Genomic DNA, 20,526 nt, shown 5'->3' on the forward strand with positions numbered 1-20,526 from the left:
ACTTAGTAACACCTGGGCCCTCATCTTTGTTCTGACTGGTTCCTGGACGCCTGAGAGGACACGTATCCTAAACCACCCTCCTCAATAAAAACCCAAGACCCCAAACATAGACAAGACTTTCTCCTTTACTTTCTGAGTCTCCCAGACACTGTCTGTACCTGTACTCTTTCAATGCCTCCAAGAAACTCTGCTTTCACCTCCTGCTTGGTTCACATTTGATTTCTAGCCTGCGCACAGCCAGGGGCCTGCTTGGCTGGTCCAGCAAGACACCCCCACCCCCACCCCGCCTCCCCTGAGTCCTGGGACCTGGCCTTCTGGCATCACTATTACATTGCATTGCTTTCAGCTGAGTATTTCCAAGACATTGCTTTTTCAATTTCACCCCTCCGGTCAAAAACATTTCAGTGACTTGCAAATTGCTTACAGTAAGTTAAAAGGAAACCACGAGACCGAAGTGCAGTCACTTAAGGCCGAATCGGTAAACCAATAATCAATACCTAACCTAACTGCAGTTTGAATCTCCAGGAATTTAACCTTTAATCAGTCAACAGGGAATTTGCAAATCAATGACTAGGAAATTTACTGATAGACCTCTTCTGATCCCTTTGGGGGAGGGGGCAACCTTGCCTAAACAATTCCTTTTCTTTTTTTAATGCCTTCTTTGTTTTTAAAAAAACCTTTCTTTTGTTTAACTCAGTGGAGCTCCTCTCTGCTTCCTAGATGGGATGCTGCGGGATTCAGGAATTGTTTAAAAAAGCCAATTAGATCTTCAAACTTACTAGGTAGAACTTTATTTTGTTTTGTTTTTAACAAGTGTAACATCTAAACGTATTATCTTGCTGTTTAAAGTCTTCTACAACCAGACCCTGACTTACCTTCATGTCTTATCCTCTTCTATTCCTTCAATGGTGCTTCTTAGAAGTTTCATACCTTAGGAGTGTTTGTGTGGAGGAGGAAGGAGACCTTTGAAACAGTAGGGCCAAAACCTAGTGAACATTATCACTAAATGTCAAGTTTACCAGATGACAGTTACTCTAAAATTTCCCCCCCCCTAAAACGTGCTGTAGAGTAGAATGCAACATTTACATCAACTTTAAAGTTAAAACCAAGGCATCAGAGACCTTTTTGGGATTTTGGTGGGCCACATTACAAGGCAGTGGTGGGTAGTTACTTTCTTACCATCTCCAAGCTGTACTCGTAAAAAACTGACCCTGGAATCACCTTTTATAAACTCCTACCCCCAAGTTTTTATGCAATTTTTAACACTGGCTTCCTCTCCCTGAAAGCCTTTCCTTCAAATTCCAGCAAACTATCCCTCCCATCCTTTGATCCTCCCAGGAAATCACACCAATTACCTATGTCATTCCAGGGGGAGCACTTAGTATAAAATGCCTTCTTTCTCATTTCTTAGAATCATTCTGTGATATTGTGGCAATAAATATATATTTGATAATTGTCCTCATTCCTAGCACAAAACCCTAAAATCCATGGAATTTCCCGAGAAGACCCATGAAGGTGTTTATGTTAATGTAGTGATTTTGAAAGGCCCCTAGGTAAGAGAGGGATGGGAATAGGGAATCAAAGTGGGTTGGTTGCCAGGGTAACCAACCAGGAGATTAGAAGTTTGTAACTTTAGTCCTGAGGGCCTGGAAATGGAACTAATGATTTACTCAACATGTCTGTATAATAAAACCTCCATACAACCCCAAAAGCAGTGGGTTCAGAGATCTTCTAAGTTGGTGAATGCATGTAGGTCCTGGGACAGTGGCACAGCTAGAGAAGGTATGGAAGCTTTCCACATACCTTGCCCTATGCATCTTTCTCCTCTGTCCCCGAGTTTTAGCTTTTTATAATAAACCAGCGATCTAGTAAGCAAAAAGTTTCCCCAAGTTCTGTGAGCCTCTGCAGCAAATTAGTCCTACGGCAGGTGGGGGGCAGGTCATGGGACCGCCCCATCATCTACTGCCTGGTGGGTCAGAAGCACAGGTAACAACCTACGCCTGCAATCAGTGTCTGAAGTGGGGGCAAGAGCAGTGTTGTAGGACTGAGCCCTTGACCTGTAGGATCTAATGCTATCTCCACATAGTGTCAGGAGTGAGTTCAGTTTGGTTGGAAAAACACGCACTGGACATACTTTCAGAAAGTTGGTAGGGATCATATAGAGTCTTATTCCCCACACTTCATGAAGGAGAACCCAAGTCCAGAGAGGTGAAGGTGACATGTTTGTTCTACCAACTAGAAGGTGTTCTCCCTGCTGTCAGGGCTGGTGCTGTATCTTCCTTAATCCCCTCAGGGTAGTACCTGGCACTCAGTAGGAACAGCAATCTAAACTCCTCTTCTAGAGTGCTTTAATTTACCCGATTTCACGATATCCAAGACCCTGTACAAACCTGTCGAGGTGGGCAGGGCACATGCCATCCATTTAGAGGTGAAGTAAAATAACTGAGGTTCATTCAGAAGGCCTGACGTGGAGGCCGAAAAAAATTAAGGCCATTCCACCTCAAGTTTAGCATTAGCACAAGTACAGCCATTTTAGGTCCCTGGGAATAAGAGCTGAACTTCACAGGAAAAACTGCAGAATGTCCTCGGCAGGGAATCCCATATCAGATCTTAAGAAACTCCCCCACCCTTTCCCCCATATAGGAATGGAAAAAATTCCTCCACCCCTTCTGAAGATCCCCTAGACCAGGCCATAAAAAACCCAGCTGTAACCCACCTCGGGGTCCAAGCCCCTGCTCCGCTGTGTCGGGTGCCCTTGGACCCAAGCTCGAGCTTGTAAATAAACCCTCGTGTACTTGCATCGGAGTCGGCTCCTTGGTGGTTTCTCGGATTCGCAGTCTTGGGCACAACACGGACAAGAGCCAGGACCGGAATCCGGACTTCCCGATTCTCGGCTACAGCATCTCGTCCTTTGGGTGCTTGGTCAATATTGGCCAATTTGATTAAGTCGAGCAACTGCTGCGCTCAGTACATCTGGCGCCAATCGCAGGAGGATCCCTGAAACACCGGGCACCCGGCAGGAGGCCAGACGGAGAACGCGCAGAACCTGACCCCAGCTCTCAGGGTCCGCCAACCACCAGGGTTCTAGGCCGCAGAAGCAACGCCCAGCCCCGACCCCGCGGCGGGAGGTCAGGCGCGCAGGGGCGGGCCCTCCGCGCTCCGGAGTGCGCAGGCGCGGGGGCGCGGGGGCGCGGGGCGTGGCGACGCAGCACGCTCCTCCCGGGGCCGACGTCTACGGAGGCGCGCCCCGATTTCAAACTGGGCGAGCTGTGCTCCTCGGACGCCTCGTCGGCCTGGCCTCGGCACCGCAGTCCCGGCGGCGAGGAGGTGAGCGCGGTGCCGCGTGAGGACGAGGCGAAGCGAGGGCAGCGGGCGCACGCCGGGGGGAGCGCGCGCGGCGGGCTGCTGTGCGGGGGCAGGGCGAGCGGGGAGCGGGAAAGCGCCCTGGCCCGGGGGGGGGGGCGGGGGCGGGGCCCGGCGGGGCCCGTGTGTTCCTGACGCGCTGGGAACCTGTGGGGGGAAGGGCAGGCCGTGCCGTGGGACCTGCCGCGCCCCGGAGCTGCGCTGGGGCGGGACCGCCTGTGCTAAGCGCTCTTCATAAATTACGTTAGGTGGTGGTCTCTGCGACGCTCTGGTGCTGGTATCTGTGTCGTCTTTACAGCTGCGGAGGCTGAGGCTTAGGGCTGTTAACGTGAGCTGGGATTCCAGAGTTGGGCACCCGAGTCCAGTTCCCATACTGTGAATGACTCTGCTCTGCTGTCCATTAGGGAATCAAGGTAGAGTAGGGTTCAGCCTAGAGGACTGGGTTGAATAGAATTGACTAGGTTGGTGGAGGAGGTGTCCACTAGGTTGGTGGGAATAAATCCTAATGGCAGGTTCTTACGTAGCGTGAGAGCTCCGAGGGTGGAGCTGGCCGGGAGACAGAGGCCCCAGGAAGGTGAGAATGTGCGGGCTGGGGCCAGGCTCCCTCCAGGTTTTGGAGCGTTGCAGTTGTACACCGAGACCAAGCTGTGGCTCTGGGTTAGCAGCAGGGGTGGGAAAGGTCTTCTTCTTTTCGGGCTGTGTTGTCTCCCAAGTGTGTGAAGTTGAAGTATCTTAGGACCGTAAGAGCACAATAGTACCCGGAAAGAAGTTGTCTCAGGCTACCATGACAAGTACCGTAGACTGGGGGCTTCACAACTTCATTTGCTCCCAGCTGCAGAGTCTGGGAAGTGGAAGGTGCTGGCATAGTTGGTTCCTGGTGAGAGCTCTATTCCTGACTTGCAGGCGGGCCCCTCCTTCCTCATCCTCACATTGTGTGGAAGGAGAGCTCCCTCTTTCCTCTTCTTCTAGGGCTACCAGTCCTTATAAGGATTAGGACCCTACTCTTAAGACTTCATTTAATCTCTATTTCCTACTAAAAAACCTTGTCTTCAAATACAATCTATACTGGAGGTTAGGCCTTTAACACATGAATTTTTTTTTTAAAGATTTATTTACTTATGATAGACATAGAGAGAGAGGCAGAGACAGAGAAGGAGGGAGAAACAGGCTCCATGCCGGGAGCCCGACGTAGGACTCGATCCCGGGACTGCAGGATCGCGCCCTGGGCCAAAGGCAGGCACTAAACCGCTGCGCCACCCAGGGTTCCCTAACACATGAATTTTGAGGGGGGACACAGTTCAGTCGGTAGCAGCAATTTATACACAAGTAAATGATGAGTGATGATTGAGAACTGAGGAAAAACAAACTTTCAGGACTAGCATGTACCTGAGGGGCTTTCGTGTATTTTACCTCATTTGTTAAGCATATGGTGGTTGCCTTAGCACTGGTGAGGAATTCTAGGGAGGACTTGTGTGGGGTCGCGGCTGTCCACCACATAGCCAACTTGAAGAGGTCAGAACAGTTACACCAGATGTCCATAATGGCACTTAGTGAATCTGTTATTCAAGGATATATGGAAACACTTTTTTGTGATGTCCATCGATTCCCAGGCAGGGGTGGAAGAGGGTGATGGGCAACAAGTATGAGGTTGCAGCTGATTAGGTCAGGCTGAGTAGTGATCTATTTTAAAAGGCGAAGCAGTGTTGATTAGATTTTTCTCTTGGGATTTTAAAACTAAGAAATGTGGAAAGAATTTCCCCCTTGCAGTGGGAGCTGAAGCTTAAAGGTAGAGGGTGCTGAAGAGGCCCTGTGCAAGCTGAAGTTTGGGGTAAGCAGAAGCTATGGGTAAGCAGAGAAGATCAGCGGATGGCTCCATCTGGCATGTGACTGAACAGCAGAAGGGCGATCTGTGGGTACTTACTTGCTGGGGAAATTCTTGGCACGCTCGTAGAGGCCGGATTACTTTGTAAGTTCTAGTCTGCAAGAAATCCCACTCTGTCAGTGGCTTCGCAGATTTCACAAAATTTCTCAATATGTATATTTTCACTAGATCTGCTTTTTACTTATGTGATTATCTCTTGCCAGATGACTGACTCAAAGAGAACCATATGGACCTTGGTTTGGATCCCTGTTTTTCCTCCTGTTAACTCTGCCTCTGAAAATTATTTAATGTCTGAAAATGTGAATACCCGACAACTGTATTCCTATAGTGTTGTACAGGTTAACTGGGATAATAATAGTGAAAAGGCCTGTGGAGTGTTTAACACACAACTTTATGATCAAAATTTGTTGGATACCTTTTTCTTTTCTTCCTGTTTGAATGGTTTTTTGATTATGTGCCTCCTTCTTAGTATTGAATGGTCTGTTTTTTGTTTTTGTTTTTGTTTTTTAAGATTTTATTTATTCATGGAAAGAGAGGCAGAGACATAGGCAGAGAGAGAAGTAGATTCCCTGCAGGGAACCAGAGGTGGGACTTGATCCCAAGACTCCAGGATCATGACCTGAGCCAAAGGCAGAGACACTCAACCACTGAGCCACGAAGGTGCCCCTAATGGTCCTGGTTTTTAAGAGTTCTCCTTCTTGTAGTTCTTTAATCTCCAGTCCTCTTAGGTGCCCCTAAACTATAACTGGAAGACCATCATGGGGACTCCCTTTCCCTTCATAATTGTATTGACACTGTCACTGGTGTTAATGAGGCCAGTCATGTAGCAAGATGGGAAGTGGATTTCAGATTGATTAGTACTTATTCTTTTAGCAATAATTGCACCTTGGATAAACCTCATTGGCTACGATACTGCCACTGAGCAAAGCTGATTAGTACTTATTCTTGGAAGAGATGGGCCTGCCAAATAGTTTGGGGCAGTGACTTCCAAAGAGAGTGTGGGAACCCCCGTAGAAGAGTCAATCCACCAAATGATGAAAGGAAGAAAGGGTTGGGTGCCTGGCTGGCTCAGTCTATAGAGCATGTGACTCTTGATCTCAGGGTCATGAGTTCAAGCCCCACGTTTTACATGGAGCCTACTTAAAGATTTAAAAAAAAAAAAAAAAAAAAAAAAAAACTAAAGGAAGAAAGGGTATAGAGAAGCTGCCTCAGAGAAATTTGGTTCAGAAGAGGGGGAGGAAAAGAATTAAATGTGGAGCCGAGAAGTTCTTAGCTCTTGGTCTGATAAGAGAAATGCTGCGGTCTTGAAGTTTTGCGATATAGGTAAAGTTTGGTAGGGTGAGGCCTGGAGCTGATAACCAAGAAAGAATTTGTGAAACGTCTTTGGTGCAAAATGATGGTTTTATTAAAGCAGGGGGATAGGATCTGTGGGCAGGAAGAGTGGCTGCCCTGGGCCTGTAAGTGGTGGCTGATTATATACAGGAGAGTTGGGAGAGGTTTGAGGATAGCCTCCTTTCTAAGGAATTTTGGAAGCAAGGTTTCCAAGATCTTGAGGCGGCTGGATTTCATTGGGAAAAGGTCACTTATTATCATCTAATAAAACCTGAATCATGAGACCCTTCAGATGTATGTCGGTGGGCCATGTGCCAAGGATGATTGCCAACATGTTTCTTGGGGGTTTAAAGATAAAGAGAGATTTCTAAAGGAATTTTTTATATGTTAAGTAAACTCTCAGGGTCATAGGGGTCAGGCTAAGATTGCTTTTTGCCCTTAGCAAAGTATTAACAATGAGGCAGTTGAGTCTCTAGAGGAAAGTCCCTCTGCCTGTTTCAAGGACTTGTCAGTGTATTTTGTCCTCAGCTAGCCCTCTTCTCCCCCCGACCCCCGTCAGTCTCAGGATTGGGGAGCTCTTCCAGCCAGGGCTTAGTTCCTGTGAGGAGAGCTCTCCCAGTGTGCAGCCAGACAGAAAAGCTCTTATTTCTTGAGGCTGGGAAAGTTTTAGGAGGAGACTCTGCTTTATACTGGAATTGGAGGCTAGGACGAACTAAGAAATGAAAGTTCCCATGAAATATGAATGTATGTGTGCACCTGTGTATGCCATGTGAAAAACTGTACTAGTGATTCTCTGCCTATGTGTCATGATTCTACAGGTCTTGGCAGCAGGATTAAGTGAGGTGGCTTTGCCAGGCAAAGGCTATGCTGCAGATGTGTGCAGAACCGTGCTGCACAGGTAGTGGGAGCAACATCTCTGACCTCAGAGGCACAGGTCCTTGAGAGGAAGTTGCCATACTTTTCCTGGAGGCATTAAAGGGTGTTGAAGAAGCAGAGGAATCCCAGGTAAAATGGCAGGATGGTTTTTGTGTTGGAGCTCTGCTGGGCTGCATTTTGCATAGCCAGTTCAGATAAGTGTCTTTAGATGGATTGCACAATCTGGGGTGTGCACCTTGGGGAGACTGTGGTCTCTGCTTGCAAAAAAAGTGTACAACCCTTGGAAAAATTCCATAGCTAGTATTGAGAGTGCTCTTAAGAACTGTTCTAGATTTCAAGCCAGTACTTCCAGATTTATTTATTTATTTATCTTTTCCCCTAGGACCATGTCTAATAAAACCCAGGAGATTGGTGATATCCATTTCCCTTTTCCCTTCACACCCTATTCCATCCAGAAAGACTTCATGGCTGAGCTATATCGGGTGTTGGAGGCTGGCAAAATCGGAATATTTGAGAGTCCGACTGGCACTGTAAGTATGAATTGTCAGGGGCCAAGAGGGTCCTGAGAGACCCTGATTACCACCACAGAGGCCACCTAGCATTGTTAACCTAGGCAGAGATTTTCGTGGTTTGAAGTTGGGCACAGTTGTTCCCTTGGTTTATTTGAGTAACAGTCACATCCTCTGTTAAATGTTAAACCAGGGGCTGAAGCCAAAGGAGAATTTGAATGCCTGTAGAAACCAAGACCCAGAGCACCGAAACTTTCCAGATTGTTCTGGGCACACAACTGCTTTGCTATTGAGAAACAAATTACTATGCCTTTTTCACAGATTTAACAAATTGGTTTAGTCTTCAGGAATGAGGTTACTGAGTGCTAGAGAGATCCAGTCAAAGTCTCCTGAGTTTTTCCTTCTGGGAGTGGAATGATGGAGGAATTTATTAGAGGGTGGCCAGCAGGAGGATCAGGGCTGTGGTTAGCAGTCCCCACCTCTTGCTCAGTGCTGTGTGATGGTGAGCTGCGTGTGATGATGTGAAGGTCCAGCCAGGCCAAGACCTCCTGGAGGCCCCCCTCTGTGTCCCTGACATCCCCTGGAGCTTGGCAAGTTCTGCTCCCTGGAGGCTCTTAAATGATGCAGCAGGACTTCTTCCTCTACCAGTCCACTGAGGTAGTTTTTAGTATCAGCAGTGACTGACTTGCTGATTAGTAGACTAGGGTGTTTCAAGTCCTTATTTGACCTCTCTGCAGCACTGTTGTTGAACATATCCCTCTCCTTTGTTTAAAGTCTCATAAAAATTTAATCAAAATGGTGCATGACGTTTAAAAAATTAAATTTATCGAACTTGGTTCTTTCGGCAGGTGCTTTTAATTCTTTTAACTGGTTCCTAAGAAATATACTTGCATAGCATATCTGAAATGGTAAGCTTGGTGCTATTTCTAGTTTTTTTTTCATTTTAGTCATTGTACCTTCTTCTTGTGACAGCTAATATGTAGCTCTCTTACCATCTTAGTCCTTTCCCTCCCTTGCCCCCATCCTCCCAGTGTAGTTAGATGGAAGTTTTTAGCCTCTGCTAAGTCAGTATGCCCTGATCATGAGTTTTCTTCTTGAATAATTTTTGTTTTCCCAGAGTTGATAATTGCCTTTTAAAGTTTGTCTAGTTATTATTATTATTTTTTTTTTTCAAACTCATTTCCCTTTTATTAAAGTCCAAGTTACCATTACATGGTTTGGTACTCAATAAAGGAAAACTTGTTCAAATAAGGTAATATGTTATCATCAGTATTTCCAGGTGATTGTTTACAATCAAGTAGCATTATGAATAAATCCTTGAGAAGCCCATCCATGGGTTTTACACTTTGTCAAGGCCCAGTTCCTCTGGAGTGGAGATTCCCAGTTCATTTAAAGTTGGTCTAAGTTCCTGGATGACATAGGGGTAGATTTCCTTATGAGGTCCTGCTTTGTCCTTAACAACCTCTAGGATGCGAACTGCACTAGCAAAATCATTTAACCGTCTGCATGCCCGTAAAGCAGCATCAATGATTTTGGGTTCTGGAACCAGATCATAGCCAACAAGTGTGTTCATCCCTTTACGCAATTCCCAGGCATCAATATCTGGCTTGTTGAAGTATGTCACCCAGCGAGCATCAAACTCCTCATCTGTCTCGTGTGACCCGTGGGAGTAGCAGCGAACTGATTGGACAGCGGTGGCAGGGCTGGGGGCCGGGGCTGGGTACCGGAGGCCTTGGGGGCTGGCTCGGGCGGCGGCGGCGGCTACGGTGCCACGGCGGAGAGCGGCGCCGAGCATGACGGCGATGGCGGCGCGCAGTGCGAGTGTCTAGTTATTAATATACCTTACACCACTATCTCTCACACATCCAGTAGTCTCTCTGTATGATATTCCATACAAAATTACTGCTTAGTCTGGCTGCTCGGCTGCCATAACAAAGTACTACAGACTGGGTAGCTCAGATGACAAATTTCTTTCTCATACTTTGGGAGGCTGAGAAGTACAAGATCAAGGTTTGGGCAGCCTCTGGCTTCTAGTGGGGACTCTTCTGGATTGTAGAGGGCCCCCTTCTCGCTGTGTCCTCTACAGCAGTTTTATCAGATCAGGGCTCCACCCTGAGGATGTCATTTAACTGTAATCTCCTTTCTCCAATATAGTAACATGGGGGTTAGGCCTTCAACAAATGAATTTGTAGGGGGACATAATTCAGTCTATAGTAATTACTAACTCCATTTTACCCTGGAGATTTCCTTCTTCAAGTTCTCTGTCTACTCCTAAGATCTGTTTCACAACTGTTGTACTAGGGATTTCCCTTCTCTCCTTTAAAAAAAAAAAAAAAAAAAAACAACTTTATGGAGTGTAATTGACATGTAATAAAATATACCCCTTTTAAATCCACAAGTTCAATGAGTGTTAACAGACGTAAACCCCTATGTAACCACCACCACAATAAGGATGCAAAACATTTCCATCAGCCCAGGAAGTTTGTTATACTTTTGGCTGCTGTCCCTTCCCTCTAACCCCCACCCCACCACAGCCAGCCAGTGATCACTTTCCATCTCTCTCTCTTTTTTTTTTTTTTAAGATTTTATTTATTTATTCATGAGAGACACAGAGAGAGAGAGGCAGAGACACAGGCAGAGGGAGAAGCAGGCTCCATGCAGGGAGCCCGATGCGGGACTCTATCGCGGGACTCTATCCCAGGACTCCAGGATCATGCCCTGGGCCAAAGGCGGCGCTAAACCGCTGAGCCACCCGGGCTGCCCTCACTTTCCATCTCTTAAGACGAGTTCTGTCTTTCTAAAATTTCATGAAACTGCAATCATACAGTAAGTACTCTTTTGTGACTAGCTTCTTTTGCTCAGCCAGCATAATAATTTGGGGATTCATCCATGTTGTTTTATGTATTCTTATTCTTTTCTGTGTTGGATTCTCTGTTTTCCAGATTTTGTATCTTCTTGGTTTACTTCTTGTTTGGGTAGAGAACATTCCTGAAGGGTTGGATAGGAGATAAGATTTTGAGACTTGGCTGGGGAAAATGTATTAATGTGTCTTTTCACTTAATTAATGGCGATAGCTCGGTTGGGTGTATAATTCTAGCTGCAGATTGCTTTTCCCTCACAGTTGGCTCCCTCTACCCCCTGGTTTCCATTGTTGCTGTTGGGAGGTCCAATGTAACCTGTACCGCAGTCCTTGGTGACTTGATTTACTCCACCCTCCAGAGTTTTCAGGTTATCCTCTGTCCTTTGTATTGTGAAATCTCGTGTTGGTGGGTTTGATGAGTGTTTAGTTCTTTGTATTGGCCGCTTGATGGGCACTTTGCATCTAGAGGTCTCTATTTTTCCATCTGAGACGTTTTCTCACGTTTGATAATCTTCCTGATACTCTCATTCTTTGAATTTTGGATCTCCTTGCTAATTCTGTAATTAGGTTTTCTAATTGCCCATCCCTTTGGGTATTATGGTTTATTTTGCTTTTGCTTTGCTTTAAATTCTACTTCCTCAAGATTCCTTTGACTTTTTTTGTCCAGTCTTTCTATTCAGTTTATTTCTGTTATCCTAGCCTTAATAGTTAAGAATTTGTTCTTATTCTTTTTTTTTTTTTTTTAAGAAAATAGCATCCGGTTCTTATTTCATGGAAATGATCTTTTTGAGGTTATCAGTTAAGTAACATTTTGAATTTTTTCCACCCTGCATTGCATTGTCTCGTCCATCCTTAGCCCTCCCCCAGTTTGGATTCTGTGTTTTGTTGAGAGACTTTCCTCAAATGTCTGGTGATCCTTGGCTGTCTTCTGTTGTTATTCAACAAAAAGCTACCACAGGGCTAACCAACAGGCCTATGGTGCAGGCTGGTTGTGAACTGATGGGCTGGCCTCTCTGTTGGGGCCTCAAGTGACCAGTGTCTGTGTGATTTCTCTCAAGCCAAGCAGTTTTTCTAGGGAAGGCTACTTTAAACTCTTGCTTTTTAGTTCCAGCCTGTTGTCCAATATTCTTGAGGATGTCCGGGTGTATGTGGTCTTTCACTTACTGTCCTGCTTTGAGTCCAGCCCTCTTCCCCACCCTTCTCTGGACCTGCCATCTCCAGAGCCCCCCTGGCTAAGTGCTTCCAGAGAGTGCGTATCATGTTTTCTGTTGGGAGGGCATGTCCCTGGCAGTTGTGGGGTTTCTGAGGAGGAATTGGAGATCTCTGCAGGCACTTAGGCTTACCAGTGCTCTGCTTTCCGCCTCTCCTAAAACCTATTACTTTGCCGTCTTCCACTTTCTTTGTTTCTGGGGTTTTAAAACCACAGCCTCTTTTCCTTTGGTGTAATTTTAGCGTGTTTCAGAAAAAACACAGAAGAGCACACATTCATTCTACCCTGTTTATCCTGAAGGCTCAGGTCCCCATCTCAGCCCTCTGTCCGTTCCATGCAGCCTGTTCCTCTGCTCAGCCCTTCTTGTCGATGTCCTTGGTTCTCGGGCCTTATATCCATACCATACTGTTACTTGCTGTGCCTTACCTGCTAGACCTCTACCTCGGTGGCCAGGCTGCCTGCTTAGCCCCTGATGATGCCTGCTTCCCTTGTATGTGTCACCTTTTTAGTCTTCCATGAGTCTACCATATCGTGCTGACCTCTCGACCTTGTGCCCGTTGTGCCATGTGTAACACTGCAGTTTTGTGCGCTCTGAAACCTGGAGTCCACGCTTCACAGGGAGATGTGACGCCCTGCAGATCGTATGTGAAGTTTGTGCCTGTGGGCATTTTCTGGAGAGCTCTGTATGCCAGGATCAGGCCCAGTGCTTGCTTTGGTGTGGGTGTTTAGAATGAATTAATTTCTGTATTGTGGCATAAGTTTTATAGCTGTGCTGTCTTGGATGACACTCCGCGAGATGTTCAAAGCTGGGTATGTTGTGGGTACTTTATTAAATCTATTTTCTAACCTAGATGAGCATTTGGTCATACATTCCTTTAACGTTTTCCAGCTTTTTGTTGTCTAACTAGAGGTTATAGAATTGCAGGCCTCTGTTCTCCTTGCTCTTTGTGTTAATGCAGGTTCATGGTTGTTCCTGGAAGATATCTCAACCATTCCCTTAGGAACTTCCTCAGCTCACTTTCCAGGGGAGGGTGCTGGCTTTCTGACTCTGGGCCATTGTCAGAGGGGGGTGTCTCCCCTGCCCCTAGCTTGGTGGTGGCTAAAGTCAGTGGCTCCCCATTTTACTGGCCATACAGAATGGCTGCTCTTCAGGCTCTGCTGGGGAGTGCTGTTTGGAAGTCTTTGCCATTCTGTATTTATCAAAAACTGAAAGAAACAATATAGATGGGGCTTTTCCAGAGATACATCATCTATTCATTCTTCAGAAGTGCCATTCTGTCATAGGACCTTACGAGAATCTGATGGAATAGGGTCTTATTCCAGAATGTAATTTATTATTATTAATAGCAAAAAATAGCTCCAGTTGCTCACTTATGTAACAGGTATTGTTCTAACCCTGTTGTAGGTATTAACCTTTATGGGTATGAACTTAATGCTTGCAGCAACACTTTGAGGAAGGTACTGTTACACGCACGCATGCGTGTGCGCACGCGCACACACACACACACTTTTTTAATTTATTTTTTAAACTGTTTCTATTTTTGTATATGTAGAACACACAAGCCTAGAGAGGTTAGCCTTAGGTCACAGAGCCGGTGAGCAGAGGAGCCAGTGTTTGGCCAGGCAGCTGAGAGCGTGAAGCCTTAGCCACTATGCTCTGTTCTTTCCCCATCTCTGAACACTGTGCATTTTAACCAACAGTTTGTTCAAGCCCATATGAGGTTCAGGACCTTTTTGGATACTCCCAAGATTTGCCTGGGTTAAAACAGGCTCGGAGAACTGACTGCCTGACCAGAACATGTTGGCTCTGGAGAGGCTTGCCTCAACTGAACTGTCCTTTGGACCCCAGAAGCAGCAGCCTCCTAGAAGGACTGTCTCAGTCCTCCCACCACCATAACCGAGTTCCACAGGCTGGGGACTTAGACAACAGAAACTTACTCTTCACAGTTCTAGAGGCCAGAAGTGTAGGATCTTGGTGTCAGCAGGTTGAGTTCCCTCTCAGGCACATGATAGGAGACTGTTCTGTCCTCTCCTTAGTGTGTAGGTGGCCATCCTCCCCTGTGTCTTAGCGTGTTGCCTTCCTTCTGGGCGTATGCCTTGGTGGCCCAGTTTTCCCTTTGTGAAAGGAAACCAGTCTCACTGGATCAGGGCCCCCTTTCCTCCTAATGAGTACAGGTAAGGTCACATTCTGAGACCCTTAGGGTTAGGACTTAATGTATGAATTTGAGGGGACACACACACTTCAACCCACAACAAGGACCCACGGGAAAATTCTGGTCTTTACATTAAGAATTGTGTTCTCCAGAGCAATTAGTTTGCTTTAAAATTTTTTTGAAAACTGAGACTCACGGGACTGATCATGTTCTGTCTGCATGTGGGCTGTATTAAAGCATAGAGCCAAATGTGGCTCTCCCTTAGTGAGTATATAGGATTGCAAGCTATGTATATTTTGGCTTTAATTATTTTGGGGGGCCATTTATCTAATTCTTCACCTTCTAATTATGTTAACTTGTAGCACTTATGTGTAACCTGAGAAGCCACATTAATTTATCTTAGGAGCAGTGAGCTATATAATTAAACCAGGAACTTTATTTTTATTTCTTCCTTTCTCCTGTTTTTCCTGGCTGTCCTTTTGCTAATTCCCTTCCTGTCCTGTCCCAGGTTGGTTTTAGAGTGCCTTCTAATATTCAAAGTTAGACCTTCCTGGAAGGCTTGCTTAAAATGGGAAATGTCATTTGGAAAGCTTTGGTTTTTATTCTCTTTTTTGAAGACCTCTTTCCTCCTGTAGGGAAAATCTTTAAGTGTCATTTGTGGAGCCCTTTCCTGGCTCCGTGACTTTGAGCAGAAGAAACATCAAGAAGAGGCACGTCTCCTTAAAGCTGGAACTACTCCCCTAAACGATGGGAAGGAGCAGCCCCCACCTCTCTCTGCCTCCTGCAAAAGGACCCCAGACACCCTGAGCCCTGCGGGAGAGCCTGACTGGGTGACTCAGTTTGTGCAGAAGAAAGAAGAAAGGGACCTGGTAGACCGACTGAAGGTGAGCTGGGGGGGCACAGAAGATGGGTGCCATCCAGGAACCAGGCCTGGGTGGTAATTTGGGGTTGATGCCGGGAGTTAGTGTGTCCTGTGCCTTTGCAGCGCCTTCCTGAGCCAGTGCTGTGCCTGAGCCGTCTTTTTAAAGCTGATGTCAATAGGCCTTCTTTAGACAGGTGTTGATGGTTCCATGCATTACCCACCTGGGAAAGGAGCCTCGCCATTGCCATTGGCAGTGCTGTTTAGTGGCTTCAAACTCCATTAAGGGAATGAATTTGAGTGTGTAGACCTCAAGGTTGTGGGGCAGTGGCCGGGGGTAGGGGTTGTGTGTGTGCTGCCATCCCTGGAATGTGTTGGCCACAGAAGAGAGAAATGGCCTATGTGCAGAGGCCCTCGGCTGAGCTCCAGACTCTAGAAGAAGGCCATGGTTCTGGACTTCTGCAGGAGTTTCCTTTCTGGCTTCTTCACCCCCTAGGAGGAGCAGGTCAGGAGAAAGAAGCGGGAGGAACGCCTGCAGCAGATGCGTCACAACGCACAGCTCAAGTATGCAGCCAAGCGTGTGGTAAGTGTCTTCTGCGGGGGTGGCAGGGATGGTGCGCAGGCACCATCATGCCGCGTGGGGCCTCATGGTGTCACTCTCTTGGGTGAGTGGCCAGGGCCTTCATCTTCTGGCCCTGATTCCTGCTGGCTAAGTTCTCACTGACCCTAGCTGCAGCTGGAGCTGAGGTATTGATACCTGGGCTGTAGACACCGATAGGAAAGCGAGAGGCCTGTGGGAATGGCAGCGTGCATGCTGTGAGCCTGTGTTGTCCTCAGTTGTCACCACTCTGAGGCAGACTCAGGGCAGCCAGGGGGCACTGGTATTGAGATTCCTTTCTCTCCTGCTTGCAATGCTCCTACGCAGAGACAGGAGGAAGAAGAAATGGAGCGTCTCCTCCGCCTCAGCAGGGAGATGCTTGCGGCAGGAACCGGGGCCAAGCCACTAGAGCAGCTGGCATCTGGGGAGGAGGAGCTGGTCCTTGCCGAGTATGAGAGCGATGAGGAGAAGGGAGCGCCTAGCGGGTAAGGTTGTGCTTCTCCTTCACCCACCGCCCCTTCCCCGGTCTACCCCGGGGCTCCCAGGGACACCCCTCCTATGTCCAAAGAGAGACAGGCTGCTTTGTCCCTCACAGGGCATCCGAAGGACCTGCTTGCAGCCAGGCTCCTCCTGAGTGTGCATAAATGGTGGGGATGTGGCCCCCAGTCTTTTTCCTCTGCTGGCACTGGCTTCCTGTGTAGGAACTCCGTGACCATCATGACATGTGTGTCTCCCAGTCGCACCCAGCAAGGGGCTGTGTCTTAGCTGAGGCCAAAGGGCTAGGAAGCAAAGGAGCAGGGACTTGCACTCAGATGGGCTGGCTCTAGACTGGTTCTAGAGCTCTTTGCTCCCACATGACGTAAACTATCAACGTATTGTTTCCTGAGTTGTCTTTTCCACCGTCTGGCTTCCATCTGGGCATCTGATTTGTGAGTAGTAAGCTGCTGGGTGGAGTAGAAGATGCTGAAGATGACAGCAAGGCTGTCAGGAGGTCACACTGCCCCTCGTGGGAGGCTCCTTTTTCATCCATGCTTCAGTTAGACAAGTGACCTTTGAGGGTTTGGTGTAGGTGGGGCGTGGTTCCAGATGCCAGGTATGATGGACATGACCCCTGCCCTGGGAAAGCTGTGTGTGGTTGGGGGGTGGGGGTGTTGGGATAGATACACAGACCGTAACTGTGTGAAATGAGCACGTTTGCCTGTGAGGAAAATAAAACCGGTTGCAGTGGGTAGAGCATGGGATTGCACTTCTAGGTGAAGCTAGGAGAGGCCTCCAGGGAGGTGAAGAAGGGTGAGAAAGAGCTGTGGGAGGACCTGGGAGGAGAACCCCAGTCAGAGGCCTGCTGGTGCCCTGGTCTGGAAAGGGGACCAGGTTTGGTGGGTTTGAGGGACCCACAGAAGACTCTGGGGCTGAGCTAAGAGTGAAGGAGGGAGAGGGGGAAAGAAGGGGCAGCCATCTGTTTGGGCCTGGTACTTCCCCTGAGGATTCTGGGTGTTTTTCTCATGTGGCCCGAGTAATGGGGTTTGGGCATTAGGAAGGGCATTAAGGTCATTTTGATATCAGTGGCTCTTTCCCCAAGGCATAGGTGCCCCTAGGGGTCATTCCTTTTAGGCTCCCAGCTTAGAGGGGCGTTTCCTGCTCCTCTAAAGGGAACTCCAACTTCCATGTGTCCCACGTTGTCATTGATGCTGTGGCCACTGTGTCTGCCTAGAGCATAGCTCCGGGGTCTGAGACTTTCTGTGACTGGTAACAGAGAAAACCTTCACAGCCTGTCTGCAGCGCACCTTCTCACTTCACCCACCTTCTCACTTCACCCGCAGATGCTTAGTGTCCTGGCTGCCCGGACTTCTGCTCCCTCAGCCTTAGTGAGATAGAATTGGGATGTAATGTTGCGTGAGTTTAAGATGCATATCTTTGATTTGATACACCTGCAAAATGCCCGTCATGATAAAGGCAGTTAACAAATCCATCCCCTCATGTATGTAATGTTTCTTTAAACAGGTGCTCCCCTGGCACCTGCCTGTGTAGGAGTACACAGTATAGTGTTAACGGCAGTCCTCATTCTGGGATCCTGGAACTTAGTTATCTTATAATGGTCTCTACCCTTTGACTGCCTTCACCCCACTCCTCAGCCCTTACCAGTCTACTCTCTGTTTCTAGGAGTTTGGTTTTTTAGATCCCACATGTGAGATGACACAAGACTTGTCTTTCTCTGACTTAACATCACTTAGTGTAATACCCTTAGGGTTCATCTGTATTGTCACAAATGGCAGAATTTCCTTCCTTTTTATGGCTGAATATTTTCTCTCTGTGTGAGTGTGTGACATGTTTTTATCCATTCATCTGTCAGTGGATACTTGGGTTGTTTTCATTGTTTTCTTTAGTGCTGCAGTGAACATGAGGGTACAGGAATCTCCTTGAGATAATGGATTTCATTTCCTTCGGATATATACCTGGAAGTGGGATTACTGGATCATACAGTACTTACTGTTTTTAATATTTTGAGGAATGGCCAAGCTGTTTTTCAGCTCTTTTCTAGAGAGTGGCTGCACCAGTTTACATTCCTGCCCATAGAGTACAGGGTTCCCTTTTCTCCACATTCTTACCGACACTTATCCTTTTTGTTTTTTTAAGATTTGTTATTTGAGAGTGCACACACACATGCCTGTTTTTTTTTTTTTTTAATAAGATTTATTTATTTATTCATTCAGAGAGAGCGAGAGAGAGGAAGAGGGAGAGGCAGGCCCCATGCAGGAAGCCCGATGTGGGACTCGACCCTGGGTCTCCAGGATCACACCCCAGGCTGCAGGCGGCGCTAAACCGCTGCGCCACCAGAGCTGCCCACACACGCCTATTTGCACACAAGCACACAAGCGGGGTTGGGGCGGGAGAGAGAGAAGCAGGCTTCCCACTAACCAGGGAGCCCAACATGGAGCTCGATCCCAGGACCCTGAGATCATGGCCAACCAACTGAGCCACCTAAGTGCCCCTGGCCAACCCTTATCTTTTTTTTTTATTGCAACCATTGTAACGGATAGGTTTCCATGGGGGATCAGTGACGTTGAACATTTTTTTCATGTACCTGTTGGCCATTCGTATGTCTTTGGGAGAATATCTATTCAGTTCCTCTGCCCATTTTATCAGATTATTTGTTTTTTAGTGTTGAACTGTAGAAGTTCCTTTTACATTTTGGATATGAACCCCTTATTAGGTGGTTTGCGAATGTTTTCTCCCATTTCTTGGTTGCTATTCCATTTTGTTGACTGTTTCTTTTGCGAGTGCAGAAGCTTTTCAGTTTGACATGATCCCGCTTGTTTATTTTTGCTTTTGTTGCTTGTACTTCTGATGTCATGCCCAAAAAAATCACTGTGAAGACCAATGTCATGAAGCTTTTTCCTTATGTCTTATCTAGGAGTTTTATGATTTTAGGTCTTACATGTAGGATTATAAACCATTTTGAGTTAGTTTTTGTTATCGGTATAGCGTAGGGGTTCTGTCTCATTCTTGTGCATGTGATTGTGCAGTGTCCCCAGCACCAAATTGAAGAGCCTATCTTTTCCTCCCTGAGTATTCCTGGCTCCCTCGTCAAGGTACATACTACTTTACTGTACCTGCATGGCTTCATTTCTGGGCTCTGTTCTTTTCCATTGGCCTTACATGTCTGTTTTTATGGTAGTACCATCCTGGTGTGATTACCATACTGTTTTCATGGCAGTACTGTATTGTTTTGATTGTCATACTGTCTGAAATCAGGGAGTGCCTTCAGCTTTGTTCTTTCTCAGGATTGCTTTGGCTATTTGGGGTCTTTTGTGTTCCATATGATTTGGGGGATTTTTCTTTATATCTGTAAAAAATATCATTGGAGGGATCCCTGGGTGGCGCAGCGGTTTAGCGCCTGCCTTTGGCCCAGGGCGCGATCCTGGAGACCCGGGATCGAGTCCCACGTCGGGCTCCTGGTGCATGGAGCCTGCTTCTCCCTCTACCTGTGTCTCTGCCCCTCTCTCTCTCTCTCTCTCTCTCTCTCTCTCTCTATGACTATCATAAATAAATAAAAATTAAAAAAATAAAAAAATAAAACATTTAAAAAAATATCATTGGAATCATGATAAGGGATTACATTGATCTATAGATGGCTTTCAGTAGTATGGACATTTTAGCAGCATTAAATTGACCTGTGAACATGGGATATTCTGCTATTTGTGTCGTCTTCAGTTTCTTTCATCAGAGTCTCGTAGTTTGGAGTGTACAAGTTTTTATCTCCTTGGTTAAACCAGTTCCTAAGTATTTTTTTGGTTTTGCTGCCACTGTAAATTAGACTGTTTTCTTTATTTCTGTCTCAGTTAATTGTTAGTATGCAGAAATGAAATTGATTTCTTTGTGTTGATTTTGTACCTGTAACTTCACTGAATTTGTTAATTAGTCCTAACAGTTTTTTGGAGCTATCTTCAAGGGTTTCATATGTATAATCGTGTTATTTACTAACAGATAGTTTTGCTTCTTCCTTTCCAGTTTGGATGCTTTTTATTTCTTTTTTTGCCTGATTGGTCTGGTTAGAACTTCCACAGTGTTGAAGAGGTAAAAGTGGGCACCTTGTTTTTAGTCCTTGTCTCAGTGGAAAAGCTTTCATCCTTTCACTGTTGGGTATGTTAGTCCTGTCATAGATGGCCTTTGTTAGGTCGAGGTATGTTCTTTCTGTACCTACTATGTCAAGTGTTTTTATCATGAACAGTTGTTTGATTTTGTCATGTGTTTTTTCTATGTCTATTGAGCTGAGCATGTGACTTTTATCATTCTACTGACTGATGTATCACATTTAATAATTTGTGTATGTTGAGCCATCCTGTATTTCAGGGAGGAATCCCACTTGATCATGGGGCATGACCC

The 20,526-nt window shown here is 46.5% G+C and overlaps 2 protein-coding genes and 1 long non-coding RNA gene across 7 annotated transcripts in view; 1 reads left to right on the forward strand and 2 right to left on the reverse strand.

Moving 5' to 3' along the window:
• LOC140617677 (uncharacterized) overlaps nt 1-3,162 on the reverse strand; it is a 50,753-nt gene extending 47,591 nt beyond the window's left edge. For 2 of the 4 annotated variants that reach the window (XR_012017860.1, XR_012017861.1), the window contains exon 1: nt 2,717-3,161. This is a non-coding gene — a long non-coding RNA (uncharacterized lncRNA). Of the gene's footprint in view, nt 1-2,716 lie in introns of all 4 variants that reach the window. The other 2 variants (XR_012017862.1, XR_012017859.1) reach the window with 2 other exon arrangements.
• A 7-nt stretch (nt 3,163-3,169) lies between these two features.
• The window catches only part of DDX11 (DEAD/H-box helicase 11), a 34,901-nt gene continuing 17,544 nt past the window's right edge, over nt 3,170-20,526 (forward strand). For both annotated transcript variants that reach the window (XM_072799458.1, XM_072799459.1), the window contains exons 1-6: nt 3,170-3,327; nt 7,396-7,582; nt 7,836-7,983; nt 14,821-15,069; nt 15,541-15,627; nt 15,970-16,127. In XM_072799458.1, coding sequence (XP_072655559.1) covers nt 7,840-7,983; nt 14,821-15,069; nt 15,541-15,627; nt 15,970-16,127 — 638 coding nt within the window. In that variant the 5' untranslated portion in view covers nt 3,170-3,327; nt 7,396-7,582; nt 7,836-7,839. The remainder of the gene's footprint in view (nt 3,328-7,395; nt 7,583-7,835; nt 7,984-14,820; nt 15,070-15,540; nt 15,628-15,969; nt 16,128-20,526) is intronic.
• Nucleotides 9,123-9,779, reverse strand: LOC140617676 (cytochrome c oxidase subunit 5A, mitochondrial-like). Its single transcript, XM_072799462.1, has one exon. The coding sequence runs from the start codon at nt 9,755-9,757 to the stop codon at nt 9,302-9,304; it is 456 nt and encodes a 151-aa protein (XP_072655563.1). The 5' UTR covers nt 9,758-9,779; the 3' UTR covers nt 9,123-9,301.

This window comes from Canis lupus, chromosome 25 (genome assembly GCF_048164855.1).
Source record: "Canis lupus baileyi chromosome 25, mCanLup2.hap1, whole genome shotgun sequence".
Lineage (NCBI taxonomy): Eukaryota > Metazoa > Chordata > Mammalia > Carnivora > Canidae > Canis > Canis lupus.

Excerpts from the sequence above, each read along its gene's own strand:
- LOC140617676 (XM_072799462.1), bottom strand. The coding sequence starts at position 9,757 with ATGCTCGGCGCCGCTCTCCGCCGTGGCACCGTAGCCGCCGCCGCCGCC.